General features: G+C 32.7%; 1 protein-coding gene and 1 pseudogene across 1 annotated transcript; both read right to left on the bottom strand.

Annotated features, from left to right (window-relative positions):
• LOC142643534 (SKP1-like protein 1A) overlaps window positions 1-16,805 on the bottom strand; it is a 65,898-nt pseudogene extending 49,093 nt beyond the window's left edge.
• Window positions 16,806-18,264: 1,459 nt separating this feature from the next.
• LOC142643532 (glycerate dehydrogenase) lies at window positions 18,265-21,955 on the bottom strand. Its single transcript, XM_075818199.1, has 13 exons — window positions 21,598-21,955; window positions 21,417-21,500; window positions 21,151-21,291; window positions 20,609-20,730; window positions 20,416-20,497; window positions 19,780-19,852; window positions 19,611-19,702; window positions 19,441-19,515; window positions 19,235-19,342; window positions 19,058-19,135; window positions 18,896-18,940; window positions 18,660-18,774; window positions 18,265-18,578 (listed from the first exon to the last, which is right to left on the bottom strand). The coding sequence occupies exons 1-13, from the start codon at window positions 21,718-21,720 to the stop codon at window positions 18,556-18,558; spliced, it is 1,161 nt and encodes a 386-aa protein (XP_075674314.1). The 5' UTR covers window positions 21,721-21,955; the 3' UTR covers window positions 18,265-18,555.
• Window positions 21,956-25,276: the final 3,321 nt, after the last annotated feature.

The following is a 25,276-nucleotide window of genomic DNA, read 5'->3' as shown; positions in this document are numbered from 1 at the left end:
GGATTCATGTCAATATGAATTTTATCTTGGGATTACCGCGTACACAATGAGGTAACGATTCAATTTTTGTTGTTGTGGACTGGTTTTCCAAAATGACCCACTTTATTGATTGTAAGAAGACCTCAAATGCAGTTAAGGTCGCTCAACTTTACTTTAGAAAGGTCTATCGCCTCCATGGCTTGCCACAATCAATTGTTTCAGACCGTGATGTGCGTTTTCTTAATCACTTTTGGTGTTGCTTATGGCGTTTGGCCAACACCACACTTAATTTTAGTAGTGCCTATCATCCTCAAACCGATGGTCAAACAGAAGTGGTAAACCGTTTCTTGGGCAATTTACTTCAAAGCTTGGTGAGTGATCATCTTAAATCATGGGATCAACGCTTGTACTAGGTAGAATTTGCTTACAACCGTTTTGTTAATCGTAGCACTGGCTTCAGTCCCTTTGTTATTACTTATGGCTGCAACCTACGCGCACCACTTGATTTGGCTCCTATCCCTGACTTGAAGCGTGTCAATGTGAAAGTTGAGGATCTAATCACACAAATTCAAGAAATTCATACAGCTACTCCTAAGCATTTACAGGAGACTTTTGCTAAGTACAAACAAGCCGCTGACAAGAAATGTCGAGTAGTAGAATTTGAGATTGGTGATTTTGTTTGGGAAATTTTGACCAAAGATCGCTTTCCTGTGGGAGAATACAACAAACTAGCTGCTAGAAAGATTGGTCCCTTGGAGATTCTTGAGAAAATTAATCCTAATGCCTATCGGTTGAAACTTCCAAGTCATATGCGTACATCTAATGTCTTTAAAGTTAAACATCTTGTTCCATATCGAGGAGAGAATTCCAATCCAGACTTCAAACTCGAGGATGAGTTTCTTCCAACCTAGGGAGGATGATGCAAATCACATTATGGAGAACAAAGAGTTTTTCTTGTTTTCCTTTTCCTATTTGAATTAGGATTTATTTACTCCAGTACTTTGAATTAAAATCCTTTTCCTAGTTGAATTGAGATTTTAATTGTTTTTCTTTTCCTAGTTATATTGTTTTTCATTTCTCAAGTAGAAATAAGTTTATTATTTCTTTTCCTAAAAAGACTAGGAGAAATTCTATTCCTATAAATACTCTTTATAGAAAGGTTATTTATGTTATGTGTGTTTTTTAATAAAGTTTGTTAGAGAGGTTTTCTTTATTATTTGGCCTACTAACCTAGTGTTCTTGTAGAACTTAGGTTTTGTGGAAGAGTTGTAGTAATTGTATGTTATAGATTCTGCTTCTACATGCCTATGCTGCATCAGAGAGAGAGAGAGAGAGAGAGAGAGAGGTGATGTAGTATGTAACTGGGTGCTATGAGCTTAGAGCTGACGCACAGAACTACTAGGGTTTTCCTCGGATCTATAATATCTCCTTTAACAAACCGGGTCGGACGGGAAATGAGAATTTTAATTTTACCACTTTTTCTTTTTTCATTAGGTTGAAATATTATTTTTGTCCCTAAATTTTTTGTGAATTTGCTTTCTTTTCTTTGAATTTTTTCTCTCTAAATTATTAAAAATGTTACCCTTATCAATTTTCAATTCAATTTTTTTTTTTTTAATTTCTAAACTATTGTAACAAATTCTTTTTTGTATCTGTTTTTGTCTCTAAACTATTGAAATAAAGTAGACCAAAGTGCAAAACACACTTTAAAATTTGAGAGTGTTTGCATTTTACACCCTAAATTTTTTTAATTTGGATTATACCCCTAACATTCTATATTGTTTGTATTGTCAGCCTCTCCATTCATTTTTGGCTAATGCATCCATTAAATGCCACAATACCATAGTTGGCCCAATTGGATTGTGACATGTGTTATTAACTATTCCATGACATTAACTAAACTTTAAAAAAAAAATCTAGAAAAACTAATTTAAAATTTTTATAAAAAAAATACTCTAAAATTTTAAAATTACAAAAACTAAAAAATTACATAATTTTTTTTTTTAAAACAATAATTTTCTAGGCATTCAAAATTTTCTCAAGAAATTTTTTTTTTTTTTTTTTATTTCCAATCAAACACTAAAAAAAACCCATGCTATCTTTTTCCAAACAAGAATTAGCATTGCAATAGTTGCTAGTGGATTATAATCGTATGTACATCCGCAACTACCTTGCTGCTCGTTATTCCTATTCCCAGGAATCTGGAGATTTTACATTGGAGCTGGAAAAGCCCGCGAGATACGTGCCTTGGTGCAGTGTAAATCCTTATCTTTCGCCAGAGAATATGGAGGCTGAGGTGTCCAAATTCCCCTTGTATTTCAATGGCCCAAAGCCCTTTCAGTGTACGGTCAAGCCTGGACAGATTCTTTACTTGTAAGCTCTACTTTCTTTCTCAACATGATCACCGGTTTTTGGATGAAGTATGATGTCTTGCATGATTGATAACATTTTGCATTGCAAATGGTTTTGGTTAAAGTGTAATGTCCTATGAACTAAGAGTCTAGGACAACCTCTCTCAGAATTTAAAGATAGAAAAAAACTCAAATTTGCATGGGTGATGCTACGAGTAACTTCTTGTTCCCCTTTTTGTGGAGAATCTTAGTGTTCCATACCCTTGAATTTACACAAGCAGAACAAATTTTCTTTTGTTCCAAGTGCAGGGTGCAATATTACACAAATGCTAGCGAGGATAAATGGTTATTTGTGCAATTTGAAGAAATAAAAAATAGAACAAAACAAAGGGGATACTTATTAGAGTCAATTTGTGGTTTTTTTTTTTAAAAAAAATGCAAAAGAAGTTTTCTATAATAATCCACGGACCCATTGATTAGAGCTAGGAGACCAAGAACATATCTTTCTCTCTATTTCTTATTAACCTACCTTGTTTAAAATTAACAAGCAAATGGATCACTATACTTAACCATAAAATCTACAACAGTTATATTAGAAAATCAGCATAATCACTTATTTTGGATGAACTAGGATGTCTTGCATGATTGATAACACTTTGCCTTCCTCTATTGACTTTAAAGTGAAAGTTTCGCTACCATCTGAATATTTGTTGGTGCAAACATAATGATAATGGAAATAACACGAAGAGAAACTGAATAATACTTCTGAATTTTTTATTAATTTAAAGAAAAAGATTACACAACACTATTTGGACTGAGGCGCGGTACTCGCTCTCTTTAAGGAGATTTAAGCCCTTGGTTGGCTAAACTTTGTAACCGGTGAAATTACTACTCAAATTAATATGATTAATTAGGTCAATTATTCTGATATAGTGGGTGTTACAAGATTAATTGTGAGGATCCAAGGCGCTGATTCATTTCCAAATTTGACACCTCCACCCTTCACCTCCCCCTTGCGCACGTATCTGGCCCAATATTTGAGACAATTCATGTTAGCCTATTAATCACCACAATTAAAAATAACAAAATAGTCTCTCTCCTTTTCAATGTGGGATTAAACATTTTCACTAACTCCTCATCTTTCACATTCACTCTCATATCTTTAAATTTTATGTTATAAAATTTATTCATTTTAATTATTTAACATTAAAATGCTCCAACAATATTCAATTTTCATTTATAAAGTTTCAATGAAAGAGATTCATCAAAGCTACCTGATCCTGCAAAGCTAAATTTTTTTATGGGATGTGAAGTTTGTAGTTTCTGATTCAGCAATGTGAATTTGCTACTTAAGCTAAAAGCTATCTCAGCCTCTCAGAATCATTGAATTTTCTACAACTGGCTGCTATTAGCTAGACTCTCCCTTTAAATCTATTTTTATACCTTTTTCTAAAACTTTCAAGATCTCCTTTTTTTGACTTAGGATGCTTGGAAAATTTGGAAGTTGATTTGGTAATTAATAAATTGGTGTCCTTCAGTAGGCAATTTCTGGTCGTGGCATGGTTGAAATTTTCAAAAAATCATCAGATAAATTTTTGGGGTACAAGCTATTCCAAAACACCCTCTCCCCCCTTTAAATTAAAAAGTGTATATGTCCTTTTCCTCAAAGAATAGGTGGTGTGGACACTAGATGTTCAGTTGATGTTGGTTGATTTTGTTGGACTTGATTTATCATAATTACTACTGATGGTGGGGCTAAATTTAGATTGATTTTGTCAACTCCAAGCAACCTTTTCCGCCCTGCTTGGTGCTAACTACAAGTAACCCTAGGCACTTGCTCCTAGATTTTGTACCCCCGTTCCCCCAACTTGATGCTAACTTGAAGCAACCCTAGACATTGATAACTAGGTCTATCATTTTTGTCTTTTTCTTCTTACCTAGCTAAATATTTTGAGAACCTTATGTCCTGCATAAATTTTAGTATCAAAGCAATCATTGTCCCACTAGGACTTCTGAATAAAACTGAAAAATAGTTAGAACATTTGAAAAAATCTTGCTTGAAATTGACACCAAGTAAGAGAAAGCAAAAGCTTGGAATTAGCACTAAGTTTTATTTTTCTAGATTTTTGTCTACTTTTGTTCATTGGAGTACAATAGTGTACTTATATAGATTACTAAACTTTAATTCTAATTGTTTCAGGAAAGCCCAATTGTTACTTATCCCAAAAAAATGGGACAACTCAATTTTTAATTATAAAAATACCCTTGACTCTAGAAAATTATAATAAAATATGAAGAACGTAACTCATTGATAAGACCTAAATTAAATCCAATTGATCAATTATAAAATACAGTTGGCTTCTAAAATTAAATAAAACCATAAAAAAATCAAAAAAATTCCTTGGCACCACATTTAAGAATTTAGTGACTCAAATTGCTTCTAAAATTTGTTTTGTAACTGAAAATCCACAATTGGTTTTCAAATAGAAAAAGGGAAGGGGTATATTTTCCTGCATCATTATCCAATTGTTCTTTTGTTGTTTTCTCTTTGAAAACATGTGCTACATTAGAGATTCAAAGTCAGATCTAAGAATGTGCACAGGATTTTTTTTTTTTTTTTTTTGTTTTATCTCCAATCCCAATAGATTTGATGACTGTAAGTGCCCAATTGCACCTGGACCCAAGAACAGTTACGGGCTCAGGCCCAATTAGACTTAAATAATATGAATTTGTAGAGTGTGGGCTTGAAACCCAGGTTAGAAGTATGTGAGGATTAAATGACAAGCCAAAGATTGCAAACACTCAAAAAATAATGGAGAATATTGTAAATCCACCTCCTCGGATGTAAGCCAAGAGTTGTTATTATATTATCTTTTTCCCTTCTTTTTCTTTTCCTTTTTGATTACAAAGAAGTCCCCCCTCTTTTTCTGTTCTAGGTTGCCCCTTAAATACTCCTCTCTTTGATACTTTGTACACGTGTTGTCCCATCTCCCCCTTAGCCTAGATATTTCTTTTCTCAGTGCCTTTGAATAGTAACTAGAAGTTTCCCTTCCACTGTTCAGGTGTCACTTCCCCATAAATGCGGCCAGGGTGGTAGGTGCAGGGTCTTTAATGTGGAGGTAGCAGCCTTTATCTTTGACATTTCTCCAACACCGGTGCTTCTGGGGCATTCTAGGGTTCACCCCTTTTAACCATTGGCCTTAACCGTGCCATCCCCTAATCTTTACTATGAAATCCCGAGTTCTTCGGTGTCCATCCGAGGGTAAGTTCACCCTCGGCTGGATCCTCGGATCCTCGGCGTATGGGCCGACCCATAGTACTAACAAATTCTAAACCCAGGAGCAGGTCGGCCTTCCTTAACATGGCCCAAAAGGCCCACATTCCCATCAGGATCTTTTTACCCCCCACAATGACCATAATTGTTTTTTTATATAAGTGTGTGACCTATTAGAAGTTCTAGAATAATATTTCTTTTCTATGAAGTTATTTACAGAAAAAGGGATTTATTTTTGCATTATAGGTGCTAGTTTTTATATGTATGATGTTGAATTACTTATAAAAAAAATCCTCATTTTAAGATGCACGTTTGAGGATGTGGTAATAGATGCATGTTTAGGGATGGGGACAGTTCATGAGAACAGTTGCTTGTTTCATTTTATGGTTATATGTTTGACTGGTCTAATGCTTGGTGACTTACATCTAGTGATTCCCTTCCACTATTATAAGCTCTCTTCTCTCCAGTACTTAAGTTTCTATTTTTTTGTTTTTTTCTTTCTTCCTCTTGCTTTTACTATTTGACTACTTTGTTATTTTTTGCATGAAGTATTTTTTTTTTACAATATAAATACTCTTCTTACTTATCAATAAAAAAAATTCTCATTTTATTTGTCGTGGAGTGCATTAGAAGTTTCTATGTCATTTTCCACCATTTTCTATAATTAGCAGCATCCAATTAAAAGTTAAAACAGGAAAATTTGTAAAATCTTGTAATCAACTGAGCTTAATACTTGAGATTTTTTTTATAATTATTATAAATAACGTAATACTTCATAATTATTTGATAAAAGAAAACTTACTGGCTTTCCTTCCTTTCGGAGCTCCTCCCTCTCTCTCTCTAGTAGTTAGTTAGCCACTAAACACAAATAGTATAAAAGTATTATGGTAGATAGTCAGAACAAGGGAATTAGATCATATTACATAAGACGTCTTTGCAGTATAAAACAGCTCAGATCACATAGCAAAACCAAAACACACAGGTAGACTTTTGATAAAACATAGGTAGACATTACTTGTAACTGCAAAATAATGCCAACTTAGGATTGTTCTCTTTATTCCTGATATTCAAAAAGTTTTTAATGGTGTGCTTTTCTTTTTTAATGCCAACTTAGGATTGTTGTTGTTGTTTTTTTTTTTTTTTTAATCTTTGCATGCTTTTTTTTATCCTACTCTGTATATACGTAGATTGAGTGCATTAATTTAAGCTTGACAAAACTTGATTTATGGTAATTATGACAGAGAAGCCATGTTGGTTTATGTGGATGAAAAGGGATGGTGCTGGGTATAAACTAGTATAAACTAAATGGTGATGAATAGCATATCATTCCCTAGTTTTTTTGGCAGGTTCACATTGAGGTTTTGACTCACAGGGCAAACTTAAAAGGATTGATTCACCCAATATGAACTGAACAATAAAGCAAAGATCACATATGTATACGTATAAATATGTATATACGTACACATATGTCTATGTATATGTATACATATACATACACATGTGTACGTATACATATCTGTATGTATACGTACACATATGTATATGTATACATGTGTATATATACACATATATATGTATGCCTATATATTATCTTCTATTATTTGAATTGCACAAAAACTTTCTCAAAAGGCAATGAATAGAGACAGAAAGAGAGAGAGTTAGGGTTTGAAATTGCAAAGTGAAGTTCTTTACCTTGTTATTTGGGTTTTATGAGAGAGAGAGAGAGAGAGAGAGAGAGAGAGAGAGATGTGATGTGGTACGTTGCTGGGTGCTTTGAGTTTAGAGCTGATGCACAGAACTACTAGGGTTTTCCTCGGATCTATAATATCTCCTTTAACAAATCGGGTCAGATGGGAAGTACCTAAATTTAAAAAAATAAAACCAATTAATAGATACTAATCAAGAACAGTTCATCATCGATTTCAGAATAAGACTAAAAAAGTAGGTATTAATTTAGACAACAAGGAAGCTTTTTTTGCATTCCTAATGGCACTTCTTGGGCTTGCACCTATCGAAGCTCACAATTGCTATATGCGTCAATCATTCTGACATTTTTGTATCTCTCTTTGTTATGACATATGTGAATCATGTTAAGAACATATGTATATATATATATATACACACACACACTTATATATATATGTATGTACATATGTATGTATACATATACATATATGTACACATGTATATAAATATATATGTATACCTATATATTATCTTCTAATATCTGAATTGCACAAAAACTTTCTCAAAAGGCAATGAATAGAGAGAGAGAGAGAGAGTTAGGGTCTGAAATTGCAAAGTGAAGTTCTTTACCTTGTTGTTTGGGTTTTATAAGAGAGAGCAAGAGATGTGATGTGGTACGTTACTAGGTGTTTTGAGCTTAGAGTTGTATGTATATGTATACCTATGTGTATGTATAAATATGTGTATATATATACATATGTACACATATGTATGTAAATATATATGTATACCTATATATTATCTTCTATATACACATATGTGCATATACACATACGTACACATATGTGTACGTATAAGTTTTACTTATTCACAATTTTGTTGGATTGCATAAAAGTCGAAGTGGTTGACTACATCACTTCAAGGAAGATTTGAAGTAATTATCATTTATGTATTAAAAATTAACTATGTAAAACAAAGACCCTACTTATATCCGTCTCCATCTATCAATGTCAAATATTCATATTCTACTGAAGAAACAATTTCTACATAATATGTTCCTTATTAATTTTTTTCTTAAATTAATATTCCAAGTGATTTTTTTTTCCAGAAAAATATCAATGTTATATATGAGGAGATTCTTTCCATAGCTAAGTCGAGAGATGTGAAAGGATTTTGCAATGCTTTGATTAATGAATTTTTATGGAATACAAGATTTTATCAATGAAATATTGAAATTTGTCCAACACAACTATGCAAAGTAAAAATTGGCAACTTATCCCAAAAAAAAAAAAATGGTAATGATTTATATTAAGTTTTCATGGTTAAAGGTACATATTAATTTTAGTAATGCACCAGCACAACTATGCAAAGTAAAAATTGGTAATGATTTATATTAAGTTTGCATGGGTTAAAGGTACATATTAATTTTAGTAATGCATCAAAAAAGTGTATTGATTCAAGTTTCACTCATCACACCCCTACGTATATTTGTGATTGAGTATGATTGAGATTCAAAACCTCTGCAAGTAGCTTTCAGTACGCCACACTCGATGGAGATGTGTTCTCTTTCTGCTTCCTAGTGCCTTTAGTGAGCATATTTAGTGTGCATAATCAAAGTCTATTGCCAACCAATTTGGAATAAACTGGTCAATTTGCACACACACACACACACGACAAATTAACAAAATTTTTAAACTATTATTGATCAAAAGCCTAAAGAACGATTTAAATTTTAATAATTCCTCAATTCATAAGAAAATTATGAAGAGAGGAGTATAAAATTGATGAAGAATTCTTACGTTTAGGAGATTAGTGGTTTTTAAAGAATTTATTATAATTTGGGATTACTACATTTTCCAAACACAAAAAAACCTAGGACATAATACTCATTACACCCCTAGGTTTTTTTGTGATTGGAAAATGTAGTAATCCCAAATTATAATAAATGCTCTAAATTACATATATATACTTATACATACAAATATGTATATACATATGTGTATGTATACAACGTATACATGTGTGTATATATACATATATATATATATATACACATACATACATACATACATACATATATATAATTGTCAAAAAGTTGCCTTGTTGTCAAAATCGATGATGAAATGTTCTTGATCAGTATCTATTAATTGATTTTATTTTTTAAAATTTAGGTACTTCCCATCCAACCCGGTTTGTTAAAGGAGATATTATAGATCCGAGGAAAACCTTAGTAGTTCTGTGCATTAGCTCTAAGCTCAAAACATCCAGTAACGTACCACATCACATCTCTCTCTCTTTCTCATAAAACCCAAACAACAAGGTAAAGAACTTCACTTTGCAATTTCAAACCCTAACTCTCTCTCTTTCTCTCTGAATTGCACAAAAAATTTCTCAAAAGGCAATGAATAGAGAGAGAGAGAGAGTTAGGGTTTGAAATTGCAAAGTGAAGTTCTTTACCTTGTTGTTTGGGTTTTATGAGAGAGAGAGAGAGAGAGAGAGAGAGAGAGAGAGACGTGATGTGGTACGTTACTGGGTGTTTTGAGCTTAGAGCTAACGCACAGAACCAGGGACGGAGCTATTCATGGACCATGGGGGGCCATGGCCCCCCCTAGAATTTTTTTTTTTTTTTTTACCTACCATATATGTTTACATGAGATTTTAGTATCTAGCCCAAGGAAATTCTTTTCGGCCCCCTAGTATTCCAGCCGACAACGAAATTAAACCCAACAATAACAAAAATATAGATCTCTGGCCCATTATTATCCCTTCAAAAACAAGGAAAAAAATCACATTGATAGATCCTATTTCTATTAATATTTTTATAAAAAAGAAATCCCTAAATTCATACTGATACCTCATACCAGCCAAATAGAGAGACTCTTGTCTCCTTCACTTCCATTGCATAGCAGTACAAGCCACACCCACACTGCCACACATCCATTCCTTGTAGGTGAGATTCACCTTCAATCTTGCAATTTGAATCACGCTGGCAGAGGCCCAATCTGCTGCTCATTGGTAATTTCTCTCAAAGTCCCATCTCTCTCTCTTTCCGCTCTCTTTTTTCACTCAATTAACTTTCTTTGATCACTTTCTCACTTTACTGTAATGATAGGCTTCAATAGTTTTAGACTTTTTAGTAAAGTCAGTGTTTTGTCTTTTAATTGTTGTTGGTTTACTGAGTTACACTAGCTGTGGGGTTGCCTTGCTTGCTTTTATTTTTATTTATTTTGGAGAACATAATGGGGTCACCTTACAATTTATAAGATTGATAGTTTTTGGGCTAATGCCAACTAGATTTAAAATTGTTCAAAATCGACAAATTTAATCCTTAAACCTAATTTATATTTTTTTTTGATAAATAATTACAACATGCTGCTAATCTTGCAACTTGAACCCTTTTCCCCATAGACCCCCAAGCATTTTGTACATGGGGAGGTGCCAATTCAGCTACAAGGTTTTTGACAACCTAACTTAGTTCTTTAACTAAAGAGCGTTAACTATATTTTACCCAAGTTTGTAATATGTGTTCATATGCATTAAATATTATGGCATTCATTGGCTTACTAAATAGCCTTCTTCATATGTATATATATATATATATATATATATATTTTTTTTTTTTTAATCTTTGGATTTTTTTTCTTATCTTCTTATGTACTTAGAAAAATTAATTAGTCTTTTTGTTAGAAGACTACATGACATATAATGAGATAATAAACATAGATTATTGTATTGCAACATAATAAGAAACAATTATTTTGTTAATACTAAATGAATGCTAATTTGGATTCACCTTTTTTTTTTTAATTCACCCCCCCCTCAATTGGAACCCTGGCTCCATCCCTGCACAGAACTACTAGGGTTTTCCTTGGATCTATAATATCTCCTTTAACAAACCAAGTTCGATGGGAAATGGCAATATAATTTTACTTTTTTTTTTCAGGTTAAAATATTATTTAAATTTTTTATGAATTTTTTTTTCTTGTCTTTAAACTTTTAGTTCTAAATTATTAAAAATGTTACCCTTATCAATTAAAATTAAAAAAATTCATTCCTAAACTATTATAACAAATTCTTTTTCGTATATGTTTTTGTCTCTAAACTATTAGAAAAATGTAAACCAAAGTACAAAGTGCACTCTAAAATTTGTGGGTCTTTGCATTTTACACAATAAAAATTTTGAGTTTAGATTATACTCCTAACATTCTATATTGTTTGGATTGTCAGCCCTCCATTCATTTTTCACGGATGCGTCCGTTAAATGCCATGTACCACGTGCATTAGTTGGCTCAATTATATTGGATTATGGCACATAATATTAACTATTCCCTGTCATTAACAAAACTTTAACAAAATAAATCTAGAAAAACTAATTTAAAATTTTTATAAAAAGAAAAACTCTAAATTTTAAATTTACAAAAACTAAATAAAAGACGTAATTTTTTTTATTAATATATCTAGGCATTCAAAATTTTCTCAAGAAAAACAAAATTTTCTTTCCAAAAAAACTCATATATATATGAGTTTTACTAATGTGTGTCCTTAACACATACATTAGTAAACCATTTTAGAAAACTTTTTATAGAAAAAATAAAAAGTAATCAACTGTTTTGACAGCTTTTTTAATTTCCCATAAAAACTTTTTCAAAATGAATGGTATACATTAACCAAACTCATTTATATATATGTGTGTGTGTGAACAACATACTATTAGCAAAATAAAAATAAAACGCATGAATGTAGATTCAAGAACCACCAATGAGCCATTCAATCACCATTTACATGAAACCCCAAAATTCCAAATCAAATTACACCCACCCATACTACTACTAAAACAAACAACAACCACAACTCATTAAACATAATAAATAAACTTTAAAAATAAAATATAAAGAAAGGAGACATAGAGAAAGGATCGGTGACCACCATTGGCAGTGGCCCTGCTGCCAACATCCACCTGGATCTCTGGGAACACAATCGCACGATCAAGATGTACTCATCGGCCTTCTACATCGCCTATATGTAGGGGTGTCAATTCAGGTTAGCTTGTCGGGTTCGTGTCGTGTTAAGGTAGGAGTATTCAACTAAATGTTTCAACCCGAACTCGACTCATTGAATAATCATGTCATGGTTCTTTAACCTTAACCCCAACTTATTAATGAAGCGGGTTGACACGACCCGACCCATTTGACACGCTTATAAAATGGGTCGTGTTGAGTTGACATGAATGTGACATAACCCATTTCAACCTTCTTAATATTAAATATAACATCCATATAGAAACAAGTTCTTTACATTCTGAAAGTAATGCATACACTTCAAGTCTTCAACCTACATTCAAAATAACATAATTCAACAAAAATATAATATCCACAAGAAATAAGTACTTTACACTTCAAAATAAGTGCATACAGTCCAACCAAAATTCAAAATAACATAGTTCAGCAAATTAAAATATAACATCCATAAAACTTCCACAAGTATAAATGCTTGTGGGGTGTGTGGGGCAATGGCTGGGGTTCAAGTCTCCAGGAGGAAACTTCACACACATATACAGTTAGATTAAGCTAAAGTAGAATTTTTATCTTGTATAAAAAAAAAAAGTATCAATATTGAAAGAGTTTGTGCAAACAGTAGACTGATCATGACTAGGGTTTATAAAGTTTCAATTTTCAATTATATCACTTGTAAGTTTTTGTAATTACTTTTTTTTTAAAGTTTAAAATATAGGTTTGATATAAAAGGCATTTGACAAATTTAAAATAAAATGAATATTTATTTGTTATACGAGTTAAATGGGTTGTGTTTAATGGATCATTTCGGGTTAATACAAATAAATCGGTATGTCAAATGTGTCTATTACTGGTAGACATAGCAAAATGGGTCAGAATTTTTTGACTCAACCTGACTTGACCCGAACCCGATTTTTTTTTCACGGAGCAAAAACAGTTGACCCATGACTCGACCCGTGTTTTTTTGCGGGTCGACCTGACCTGACCCCCAACCCAAACCATTTTTTAAAACTTTTTTTTTTGGTAAAAAATAAAATAAAATAAAGACAATATTGGTTTAATTGTTTGTTGTGAGTTTTCAGGAAACAATTGAGACATTTACATAACTGTATGCAAATTAATTGAAAGATGAATTGTTGAATATTTTGTAATGAGTAAAGATTTTTAGATATCAAATAGCAAAGTACATGCTAAGATAATCTAGTTACAGTAGAGTTAAAAACATAGATTTAAAATTATAGACATATGTGAGAAACATTCACAAGTACAAAAATAGTGAAGCTAAAGTATCAAATTAGTATAAATTATGAATGCTTAGACCTATTTTTTAACAATTTATATCCAAAATAAACGGTTTTTCAAAATAAATTATGATATTTCTTAGAGTGTGTATTGTTTAACAATGATATGATATTCATAAAAGAGATCATGTATAACTAAGTAAACAATCAAACTTTAATGTATGTCTCAAATTGAAAAAGAGTGCCAACTACAACTAATAATAGATTATAAAATTAATTTTTGAGATTGTAAATTTCTTATTTGTTTTTATTCTTTATCAAATGAGTTATCTAATAAGTCAGTTGTAATTTTGTTTTATATTTTGGGATGTTGATATTATGTAGAAATAAAACTTGTATATTTGTTTTACCTATCTTTGTGTAATTTTGTTTTAGATAACAATGTTAAGATTTGTATAATTTTAAAATTATTGAATAAGTATTAATAAATTTAATTGAATTTATTCTTGATATAAGTGGTGAATTCAAAGTAATGCATTTTACATCAAGTAATTTGTTGCATGACTTTCCAAATGGCAAATATATGTTGTTTTTTTTATAAAAAAAAATTCATGTGAAAAATACGAGTCAACCTAACCTAACCCAACCCGATTGACCCGACCTGACCCGCCCGTTTTGCCATGTCTAATTGTGGGTCACGCGGGTTGACTCGCTTATGACACGTTTCTTATCGCGTCATTTTTGAGTCAACCCGTTTATGACCCAAACCCACTAAGGCCCAACCCTAACCCGCAAAAACTCATGTTGTGTTCGTGTCATGTTCGTAGGCTGGGTTAAACATTGACACCCCTACCTATATGATTGGCGATATTCTCACTCATATGGTACTCATCTTGACTTCGTGGAGTCTGATTCTTCTAAATCCTTCACTTTCTTCCATTTCCACCTTTTCTTCGATTTTATAGTATTTTAACTAACACTTCTTTACTTGGATTCAAGCCGTGTGTATCAATTATTTATCTATGTGTTACATTGAGATCATGAGATGGTCTTCATGTTAAAACTTTTCTCCATTTTCTTAGATTTGAAATTTCATTTTCATGTTCTAATTTCTTTGGATGGATCACTACTGAGGTAGGGTGTGATTGCTTTCTTAAGTGTTTGTGTCTAAAGAAGGTTTTTTTTTTTTTTTGGGAAAACAATTAATCAGTTTATATCATAATTTTTGAAAATGAGAAAATTAATTTAATAATTTTAAATACTTCTTTTAAGTTATTTGATTACTAGTAACAAGTAAATACACATGTCATAATTCAACTGGATCAACTAACACATATGACAGGCTGATGTGGCATTTAATAAACATGTTAGTGAAAAATGAAGGGTGTTTGGTTTAGGAATTTTCATCACTCAATTCTCACTTTTCATTACTCAATTCTCAAATTTTGTGGGCCCCTCCTTAATGATGCTTGTTTGGTTCAATTTTTTTTTATCTTAATTCTCATGACTCATTACTGAAAAAAGTGAGTTAGAGTCATGAAAACTAAAAACAACTTTTAGGAGTTTTCAAAAACTGAAAACTAAGTTATTGGATATGAGATTTGGGTTATGGGTGATGAGTTATGAATGATGGCTTAACCAAATAGGCCCGAATTGAGAGGCTAATGATCCAACAATATAAAACGTTAGGAGTAAAATTCAAATTTTGGAATTTAAAAGTGTAAAATTCAAAGACTCCCAAACTTTAGGGGTGTATTTTGCAATTTAGCCAAAAATGTATTTAAAAGTTTAGGAATGAAAAGAAAAATCATCCAAACTTTAGAATGAAAATAATATTTTTACTTTCTTTATTGTTCCTATTTTTCTTTTTCCTTAATAATACTATCCACCAATCAATTTTTATTTTTTACTTAGTGGCGAATTTTTTTTCTTGAAATAGGTAAGCAACAATATTGCAAACACATCAAATTTTACAACTTGCTAACTTTGTGTGATAGTGAAAAGTTGTGAGTCCATAAAATCAATAGTGGCCTGAAAAGTGTCAAACACACATAATCACGTAAATCAGCAAGTTGTGAAATTAAGTGTAAAAATAGGTGTATTCATTAATTCATTAATAAGTAAATAGTGGAGGAATTAGGGTTTAAACCATGAGAAAATATTTGGTATTAAATTATACCATATTAGCGATATCAAAATTCAATAAATGGGAGACATTTCTACAAAAAAAAAAGTACCTCATAAGCAAATGAAAGACTTGTGTTAGTGGATAGTTACTTTTACACACACGTCTCTTATTTATTGAATTTTGATACGAATAATATGATATTATTTGATACAAAATACTTTTTGTTAAACCATAAAGTTATGGCATCACAATAGATTATAATTTCGCTAGATTATAATTTCACTATATTATTACTTAAAGCCATTTTTTATAATATTATAATATTTAAGGTCCGTTTGGATACTGCTTATTTTGTTGATAATTGAAAACAATAAAAAATAATAATAAAAAAGTTATTGTTGACGCACTTGGCACTGTTCATAAGCCTAAAATCACTGTTCATGGACAATGAACAGTGCCAAGCGAGCTCAGCTGGGAAAAAATTACTGTTCACGCACTTGACACTGTTCATAAGCCTAAAATTACTGTTTATGGACAATGAACAATGACAAGCGCGCTTCGCTAAAAAATTAAAAAAACACAGCAAGTGCAAACGCAAACACTCACTTATCCAAACGCCACTTAAATCGATTTTTGGCTTAGGAAGGGATTAAATCTCAAATCTCTTATACAACTATAAGAGACTTTACTAGTTGACACCCACTTGTTTTTCTCAACATCCAAAGTTCCAAATAATTCACCCACTTGTTTTTCTCAGCATCCAAAAGGGCCATCTTGAAAAGAAAGAAAACTTACCAGAGTGAGATCAAAGAGGATGTTTTGGTCGACCTTAATGTCCTTAACGAACTCGTCGTCCCAGGCAATGAGAGAATTGTTGGTCTTGTCGTAAGAGTAAGAGGTATTGACCTTAGACTCAGAAGCAGCCTCGACGTGTTTCTTGCAGTACTCGATAACGCGTGAGAGGGATTGGCTTGCGACGTTGGGCAATGGGATTGCACTGTCTGCACAGTCGTCTTCGATCATGTTCTTTAACGTCTGTGACTCCATCGCCACTTTCTCTTCCACCTCGAACGTCTCGCCGTTTGAGCTCACCAGCGCTATCATCTTCTCCCCCACCTTCTCAGACGAAGACATTGTTGTTTTCACAGTTCAAAACAGAGAGAGAGAGAGAGAGAGAGAGAGAGAGAGAGAGAGAGAGAGAGAGAGAGAGAGTTTGGAAGTTGTGGAAGAAAGAGTTGAAGGTGGTGAGGTATTTATAAGAGAATAAGGAGACTAAGGCGGCGTCGTTTACAATGAGGCTTAGGTCTAGTGCATTTAGTGCACTGAACCGTTAAGATAGTGACATATGTTCAAACATAGACACGTGTTATAATCTCAATGGGTCCAGTGCAACTGGACACCAGACCCAAATCTCACCCAAAATTTACATATTTTTTTGGGTGATAAAATGAAATTAAGTCCACACAAGTCTTGAATCTAGATTCTCTCAAAAAAAAAAAAAGTCTTTTTTTACAATGGTTTTGAAATCGGGACTATTTAAAGAACTAGAAAAAGAGTGATTCAAAATTTTTAAAATCAGACCAAGGTTTAACCAAGGTTGAACCATAATGTGTTGTTTAATTTTTTAAATATAATTCATAAATTTTATTAGGCAAAACTTATCCTTAAGTTCCATTCTTATGATTCTGTTATGCAATACTTAATTTAAAAATACACTTGATTTCAAAAAAAAAAAACACTTTCATCCCATTAGAAAAAAGCTACATGACAAAATTTTAAGAGAATAATTTAAGAAACAATACTAAGTACTATAACTAAGTCTTGCCCAATTATATTTATATATAATAATTTTTCATAGCTCACCAAGATAAGACCTGTGGCCTAATGGTTCGCATGTTAGACATGCATATTAGCTTAAAGAAGCCAAGTAAAAAAAAAAAAAGATAGATAGAGCGTAAAGAATGAGCAAAGAGTGTATGTGGTCACCCAAACTAATCTATCAAGGATTTGTGGTCGAGATTAAGACTTAGGCTTAGTTGTTATTGGTGTTGTTGCAATCGTTAAATATTAATGGATTTTAATTTCACAAATTTTCTTTTTTCCAAATCCTATGGTGTGCATTTATGAAAACAAAACATTTCTTAACAGTTATGTTTTTATATTAAAATATGAACATGAACTTAGATATGTGTTTTAATGGTTAACCGTTAGGTTTTTTGAGACAAACGGTAATTTATCATCGTCTAAGAGTAGGAAATTTGGTTTAGACTTTATAGGAAAAAAAAAAGTAGTAGCATCTAATTGATAGAACAAGGAAGATATAGATTACCCAGGATAAGAAAAGGGAAGATTTGTCCAATGCAAGACTAGTTACATTGGTGATCACAACCTTTACTGTCTTTAGGCCTTGAATTGGAGTATGGTCTGTTAATTTTTTTGGTTATATGGGAACAAAAATAAATAGTCAACACAATAGAGCTAATCTACTGCTAGTCTGCAATTGTGAAAAAAAATGGCAAAGAAACTATGGTATGGTATATATGACTAAACCTGAAATTGCACCCCCCCCCAAAAAAAAAGAAGAAGTGAAAACTTCAAAATAAAGCCACCATCCAGTGAAAAGGGCTCAAAATTAACCAAATAATTCCAAACCATTAGTGCAAGTAGATGTATAGCCTTTATGGGTAAGCCATTGCATTGGCATGATATTACAGCCAGTAATATAAGATAGTAAAGTAGATACACATTATCACCAGCACCTCATATGCAAATATATAAGTTATCAGTACTCCTCAGAGAAGCAATCTCACAAGAACCCATGCTCCAACATCCAAATAATTAGACAATTTGCACTAGAAGGCCCTTATATGATCAGCATCCATATTTATAGCTTCGAAACAGGCAAACCTGTAATAAAACAAAACTTGAAGGTAAGACTTGAGAGAGCTACAGACTAGGATTTTAGCAGTGTCAGAAAGATACTATTACCTAAGACTTTAGCATTGACAATGCTTGGAGATGCAGCTGGTGGCCGGACATTCTCGTTTAGGAATGGTTCTACTCTATTTGGATCAGACCAAACTGGATATCCCTTAATCTTTCCCTGTAATATAATCAGGTCACTGTCAATCACAAGCCACACCAGAAGAACAAAGCCTAGTTGAAATGGAAATTAATTAGTGTTATCATTTTTTAAAATTTTTTTTTACTTTACATGTGCATACCAGTACATTCAGAGCTGCCAGTGTTGCCATTCCCTCACGAGTCCACTGCATAAATGATGAGGGAGCATTGTTACTAATGTCACTAAGTAACCTTAAAAGAAGCAGGCTGACACAGGGGACGTATCGATATGTTTCCATCATCATGTCTGTAAATTTAATTACCTTAGAAGCAGAAGCAATGTGTGGTACCACAATAGCATTCTTCATGTCAGCAAGCCCAGGTTTCATGTAGGGCTCATCCTTAAAAAACGATGTCAATTAGATGAATTCTATGTTAACTTGAATATACTTTTCTTCTGGAAGTGGAACTAATTTCAAGACACAGAAGGTATGGCTTACCTCAAAGACATCAAGACCAACTCGAAACATAGGATTCTCTTTCAAATGTTCCACAAGAGCTACTTCATCGATGACAGGCCCCCTACTGCAGTTCACAAGTATTGCTTCCTAAAATATAGAGTTCATATCATTTAGCAAGGGAGTAGATACATCTGATATATCACACAACTTGTAAAGAAAAATGAAATGTTTTTTTTAGATCTTACCTTTTTCATCCTTGAAAGCGTTTCTTTGTTGATCAGATGAAAAGTGGTTTTGTCCAAAACTGGGTGAAGACTTATCTACAGGGAGTGCCAATAACATCTTATTTTACTGAAGCCTTAAATCAAACTTAAGATAATGAAAGGCACATTAAATTCTCAGTGTGAAATCTTACCACATCTGCCTCTCGAAGCACCTCATCCATGCTGGCTGCCCTTTTCCAAGTCACAGGTTTTTCACCAGTGGATTTTAGGAACTCAGCATAAGCTGCAATTCAGGAAGATATAACCATAAGACTAAGGGAGTACAAAGCTTCTAAACATCAATGGTTGACTGAGACATGCCTGTAACAAACTTTTCTAGGCGTGTGGACTGGTAAAGATCATAGTAAATCAGGTTCATCTTGAATCCTTCAACCTGTTACAGTAGAACCAATATACTCCCATCAAAATAGCTTACTACATTCTTATACAAATTTTGGTTACAGGCAATGAGAATCAACTCACAAGTTGCACAGATCAGCAGGGAAAAAAAAAACCTAAGAACATCAAATTGAAAACTTTGGGAAAATAAGAAGTATTTATTTATTTTTGAAATATTAACAGACTTTTTAAGTAGTATGATTTCCAATTGATAAAGCATCACAACCTACACTGAAGTATAAATAATAACACTTGTCATGTTACAGAATGGATAGCAATAAGACAGTTATCTTCAATAACTTGGTATCTCGTTGTGAACAGCTGAGAATAATATAATAAAATTCTGCATGGTGAACTTTACAACCCCAAAACTCAAACCAATCATTTCTAATGGAGCCACCACTGGGTAGTCTAGCCAGATATCAAATCCCCATATAATTGCTGGAGTAATGAACTTAATAACTTATCCATTAGGCATCCAACAAATTCAACTCAATCAAGTGAATTTACATAAAGTTTTGAAACACTCAATTTAGAAATCAAATAATTAGGAATTACCATCATTCTAGCATAAGCAGATCCAATACGACCAGCTCCAATCACCCCAACAGTCTGTCCTTTAAGCAAGTTTCCCACAAACCTATCAGAGAAACAAGGCCCAAATCATGCATTTTTCTTGATCATCGGAAGCTTATCACTATGAAAATACAATAAAAGTAGTGAAATCTGTGGTATATAATAGCAATCATACAGATGAGGAAGCCATCCGTCATATAAGCCTGCTCTCATGAACTCATCAGCTTCAACTATTCTTCTAGCCGCTGACAAAGAAAGTGAAGCTGCCAGCTCTGCTGTTGTCTCTGTAAGTACTCCCTAACCATATGAGCAATAAATTGATCTCAATATCGACCTCCTTTTTTCCAACAAACTAAACCAATATCGACCTTCCTAATCATTTAACCATGAGGAGTTTTTAATTGGGCAGTAAAGTGAAGGCAAGGTTCAAATTTAGTACCACATGCCCTCGATACTATAATTAAATAAAACTCACGCCAAAAACTTAACCTGATAAACAAGGGTGATCATTTAACCATAAATCATAACACTAGCATGGTACTCAATATCTGTTATCATCATAATACACTGCTCATAGCCATATAATCAAGCATGTTGCATTCAGTAAATTACTGTAGACACATGCACAAAGTAAACACGTGCACGAAGTACACATGTAGACTGTTCTTATAAGAAAGCAAACATCATACAAACACAAACCAAGCAAGAAAAACTTACAGGGGTGTTTCCAACAGCAACACCATACTTGTTAGCAGCTTTGACATCAACATTATTATAACCAACTGCCATGTTACTGAAAGCTGTGCCTCCTGCTCTTCTCAATGCTGAAAACAGTGCCTCCCCCCAGTCTTCTGTCAACTAGAACACATAACCAAGCACAATTCAACAACACCAAAAACAAAAACACAAAATAAAGAACCCCAGTTTCACAAAACAAAAGAATATCATTTCTGACTAGTTTTCATTCACGAAACTAACATTACCTGTCCAATCACTCCATCACACTTATCACCAATCAAAGCAATGATATCTTCCACAGACAATATTGTTTTCTTTTGCGTGCATATCTAGATGAACATGAACATATTTCCATCAACTTCACATTGAATTCTTCAAAAAGATTCAAATTTGAAGAGTAAAAAAGACTGAGAACAAGAAAATTACTTCGACCCGACAATCTTGTTCAATTAAGAGATTGATCCAGCGAGTTCCAGGCATGGGTTTGGTGCTGACAACTCTGTATTTTCCATTTGGGTTCCACACCTCAATTGAAACTGGCTTGGCCATGATAGCTAATTGGTGCTCAGAGTTCAAGCAAGTATAGTATAGTAATGAAACAGAACTTTTCAAGAGCTACTATGCTTCTAATAAAACTACATTTATAGGGTGCAGTGCAGTACACTGGAGAAAAACAGTCCACCGATAAGATTAGTTTGTTTAACTAGATGTTGACTTTTTATAACATTGACTTGCTGATCATAAGGGGGTGCAAGTTTGTATGGTACATGTTTGATTAGTGGATGTGTTCCTTTTGGGATAAAGTTCATTTTTGAGGTGTAGAGGTAAGCTTGAAGTGGTGCTCCATGCTTGGACTATTTGGACCTCTCATTGGATATATAAGATAATGAAGATGCTGTTTATTGACTGAATGCCACATAACATGAGGGCCTTTGTCCTTTTTCTCAAATAGACAAAAATAATCCATACGTCCAAGGGGAGAAAAAAAACCCGGGATAAATAGGTGAAATAAAAATGAAGTAGCAAATAGCAATGGGTTGACACAAAATTTTGTAAGCAGTACATGTATTTAGAAATAATTTATTTATTGAAACATACTACATCATTTGAGGAAATTTGTTTATTATATAAGACTTCTGTTAAACTTTTCATTTGTAAAATAAATCTAAATCTTAGGGTTCGTTTGGATAGAGCTTATTGCTGAAAACTGAAAACTGAAAATTGAAAACACTGTATCAAAATAATTTTTAAATGTGTGAATAGTACCGTGAGACCCATTTTTAATAAAAAAAAATTCTGTAAAGTGAAGTTTGTGGGTCCCATGAACAGTACACGGAACCCACAAATGTGCTGAAAGTCAGCAAAATGCGGCTACTGTTCATGCACAGGAACATGAACAATAGCCTTGTCCCCCCTGACCCATGCTGCAGCAGCAGAAGAAGAAGAAAAAAAAAAAAAAAACAGAAAACGCAGACGCAGACGCTCCAAACGCTGAATCCAAACTCAGCCTTAGTATCATGTTTGATAAAACATTCTAGATTAAGGTAATACTTTTGCAAGCTATTGTTGTCTAAGAAAAGAAGTTGAGACTGGAATTATGAAATATTGTGAGTTCAAGTTAGCTAAACTCTCATTAAATAAGGAGCATGTTTCTGAATCTTATACTAAAAACCAATTAGTTTCTTAGTCAGAACATTATCAAGTACATAGCATGGATTTGTGTGTAAGTGTATTGAATCTTTTTTTCTACCTAGGGCCTTAAACAGATTTCTATATGATCTGTTGAAAGAGCCAGCATTGGCCTCACAGAAGTGCTAGATTCCTAGCCCATAATGCTGCCAAGAATATATAGCAAATCAAGTGGTTAGCACTGTACCAATGGGCCAAGGCCTATCCTTATGTCACACACACCCAATGACAAAATCTGTACCCAAGTGTTGGTTTTGTCCAACCAACTACATTCTATTCTTCTCATCTTCCTCTAAAATAAACCCACTTGATATGGACCCAAAAGACAAACCCCACATTGGGTTACTTAATGCAGAAATCATCTGCCATTACTTAGGCCCCAACTATATTGTGGAATGTTCCATTTCTAGCCCAATATATATAGCCACCCAAAGGACTCATCACTCAGTCCTCTCACACAAACAATTAACATCAGGGAGTCCAATATTATTGGCCTATCTTTGTCTTTGTTTGTGTGCGTGACTGAGTGTGCCGTGCACACACAATCGAGAGGCCACATGTGTCAATGTGGAGGCAAGCGTGAGCAATTGTGTGTTTTGGCTTTCATGTATGAGATGTGGACTTTAATGAAGCAACTCATCAAGCACTTTACTTTAAGTTGTGCTGAGAAAACTAAAGTAGGAAAAGTCCAACTATCATATTGCTGCCGATTCAAAGTCCACCGACTCACCTACTTCTGCCAAAGTGGATGAAACCTGTGGCTAATCTTTCAACCACCTCATAAATTTGGTTTAGTTAAGGGCTCAGACCAAATCCACAAGAAGCACAAGCTAGGTTAAAGCCAAAATCTTACCTAAAACTGCATTTGGAAATTTCTTTTTTCTTCATCATTTTGCTTATTAGCTTGTTTACTTATATGCAACTTTTCTTTCTCAAAAAAAAAAAAACCTTATATGCAATTTTTAAGATTTTCTTTCTAAATACAATTATATTTTTAACAAATTTCAATAAAAAAGTCTAAACCAAATTCCAAAGACATGCTTAAACTCACGAGAAGGCCCCAACATATGGATTGTGATTCTAATGATTCTTTACAAATAGCAATAACATCCAAATCATAATTCAAAAAATTTAGAATCAACTATTAAAAAAAACATATATTAATTTAAAATTAGATTGTTTAATTTATTTAAAAAATAAAAGTCATAATCCAACAACTTGCTATCCTTAACTTTTTTTTTTTTTTTAATAATGAGAATTTGCTATCCTTACTTGAATGAGAATGACACCTTTTAATATAGAGATCATTGGCCTTCATTAAATATTAAGCAGCATATTCACCATTGATAAATTATTTAAGTGGCCTAAGTTGGTGACAAGTTGAATAGGAGAAGTAGACGTGAGGGAAAACTGTTTGCTTTAAGGAGCTAATTGTGGTGGCCACAATGAGGCCGCTAGTTTCTTTGGACTAGTCAAATGATGATGGCCAACGATATTGTCAAGTCATTGGCCATTCCAATGAAATAGCTACGAAGGATATATAAAAAATTAAAATCCAATTTTTTTGAAATATGTATAAAATAAATGCTAAATCAACATCATTTGTCTATCTACTAATTATCAAAATTTCAGGGTAATGATTCTACAAATTCTATTTTAAAAAATGCTGAATATGATGGGTTCCAATTGACTTAACTACTAAAGTTTTTAATGGTTGGATAATAAATTTAGAGTTCGATTCCCGTCTACACAAAAAACTTATTAATATCCTAATCTGACAACAAAAAGCTATCATTAATAACGAATACCATAAATTGAAATTCTCTTAAAAAAAAATGCTGAACATGTATACAGTCCATTTGCTACGTTAAACAAGGAATGAAAAATACAAAGAAAATGAATATATAGAGGGAAGGAATCAAGATGAAGGTATAAATATTAGGTAGTGATTTTCACATGTGCAAGATAATTTTCAGCAATTCTACCAAATATTATGGTTTTTTGTTTTGTTATGGGCTCCATATGCAGATTTTGGTTAGCTGTTAGGTCATGAGGGAAATGTGACTTCATTGAATTAGTTTTTTTTTTTTGGTTGATTTATTAAAAATATGTAAAATTACATTATAATACTTAAATGTTTTCATATTATAGACATAAGAAGGAGAATAAGAAGAAGAAATTGTTTGCTTGAATAGGAATAAATAATAACTAGGCCATTCCTAAAAAAAGCTCAACCCTTAAGTAGCTTTACTAATTTTTTTTAGGGGAGGAGTTATAGTTTATTATCATTTTATTTTCTTTATATATATATATATATATTCTATTATTCATTTATCTAAATTATTTTTTTTCTTAGCAACTAAGACATATAATACAATAAACTTAGATTAATGTTTACAAACTAAGTCGCTGTAGG

Source organism: Castanea sativa, chromosome 7, assembly GCF_040712315.1.
Source record: "Castanea sativa cultivar Marrone di Chiusa Pesio chromosome 7, ASM4071231v1".
NCBI lineage: Eukaryota > Viridiplantae > Streptophyta > Magnoliopsida > Fagales > Fagaceae > Castanea > Castanea sativa.
The sequence above is the reverse complement of the archived record's forward strand: the minus strand, read 5'-3'. Positions and strand labels throughout refer to the sequence as shown.

Bases quoted from the DNA above. Each gene is read 5' to 3' on its own strand.
- LOC142643532 (XM_075818199.1), bottom strand. From the start codon at position 21,720: ATGGCCAAGCCAGTTTCAATTGAGGTGTGGAACCCAAATGGAAAATAC. The intron at 19,703-19,779 runs GCATGTCTCAGT...CCTGAATTGCAG, and splicing joins CCTAGAAAAGTTTGTTACAG to CTTATGCTGAGTTCCTAAAA. The intron at 18,579-18,659 runs GTAATAGTATCT...GTTTTATTACAG, and splicing joins TGTCAATGCTAAAGTCTTAG to GTTTGCCTGTTTCGAAGCTA.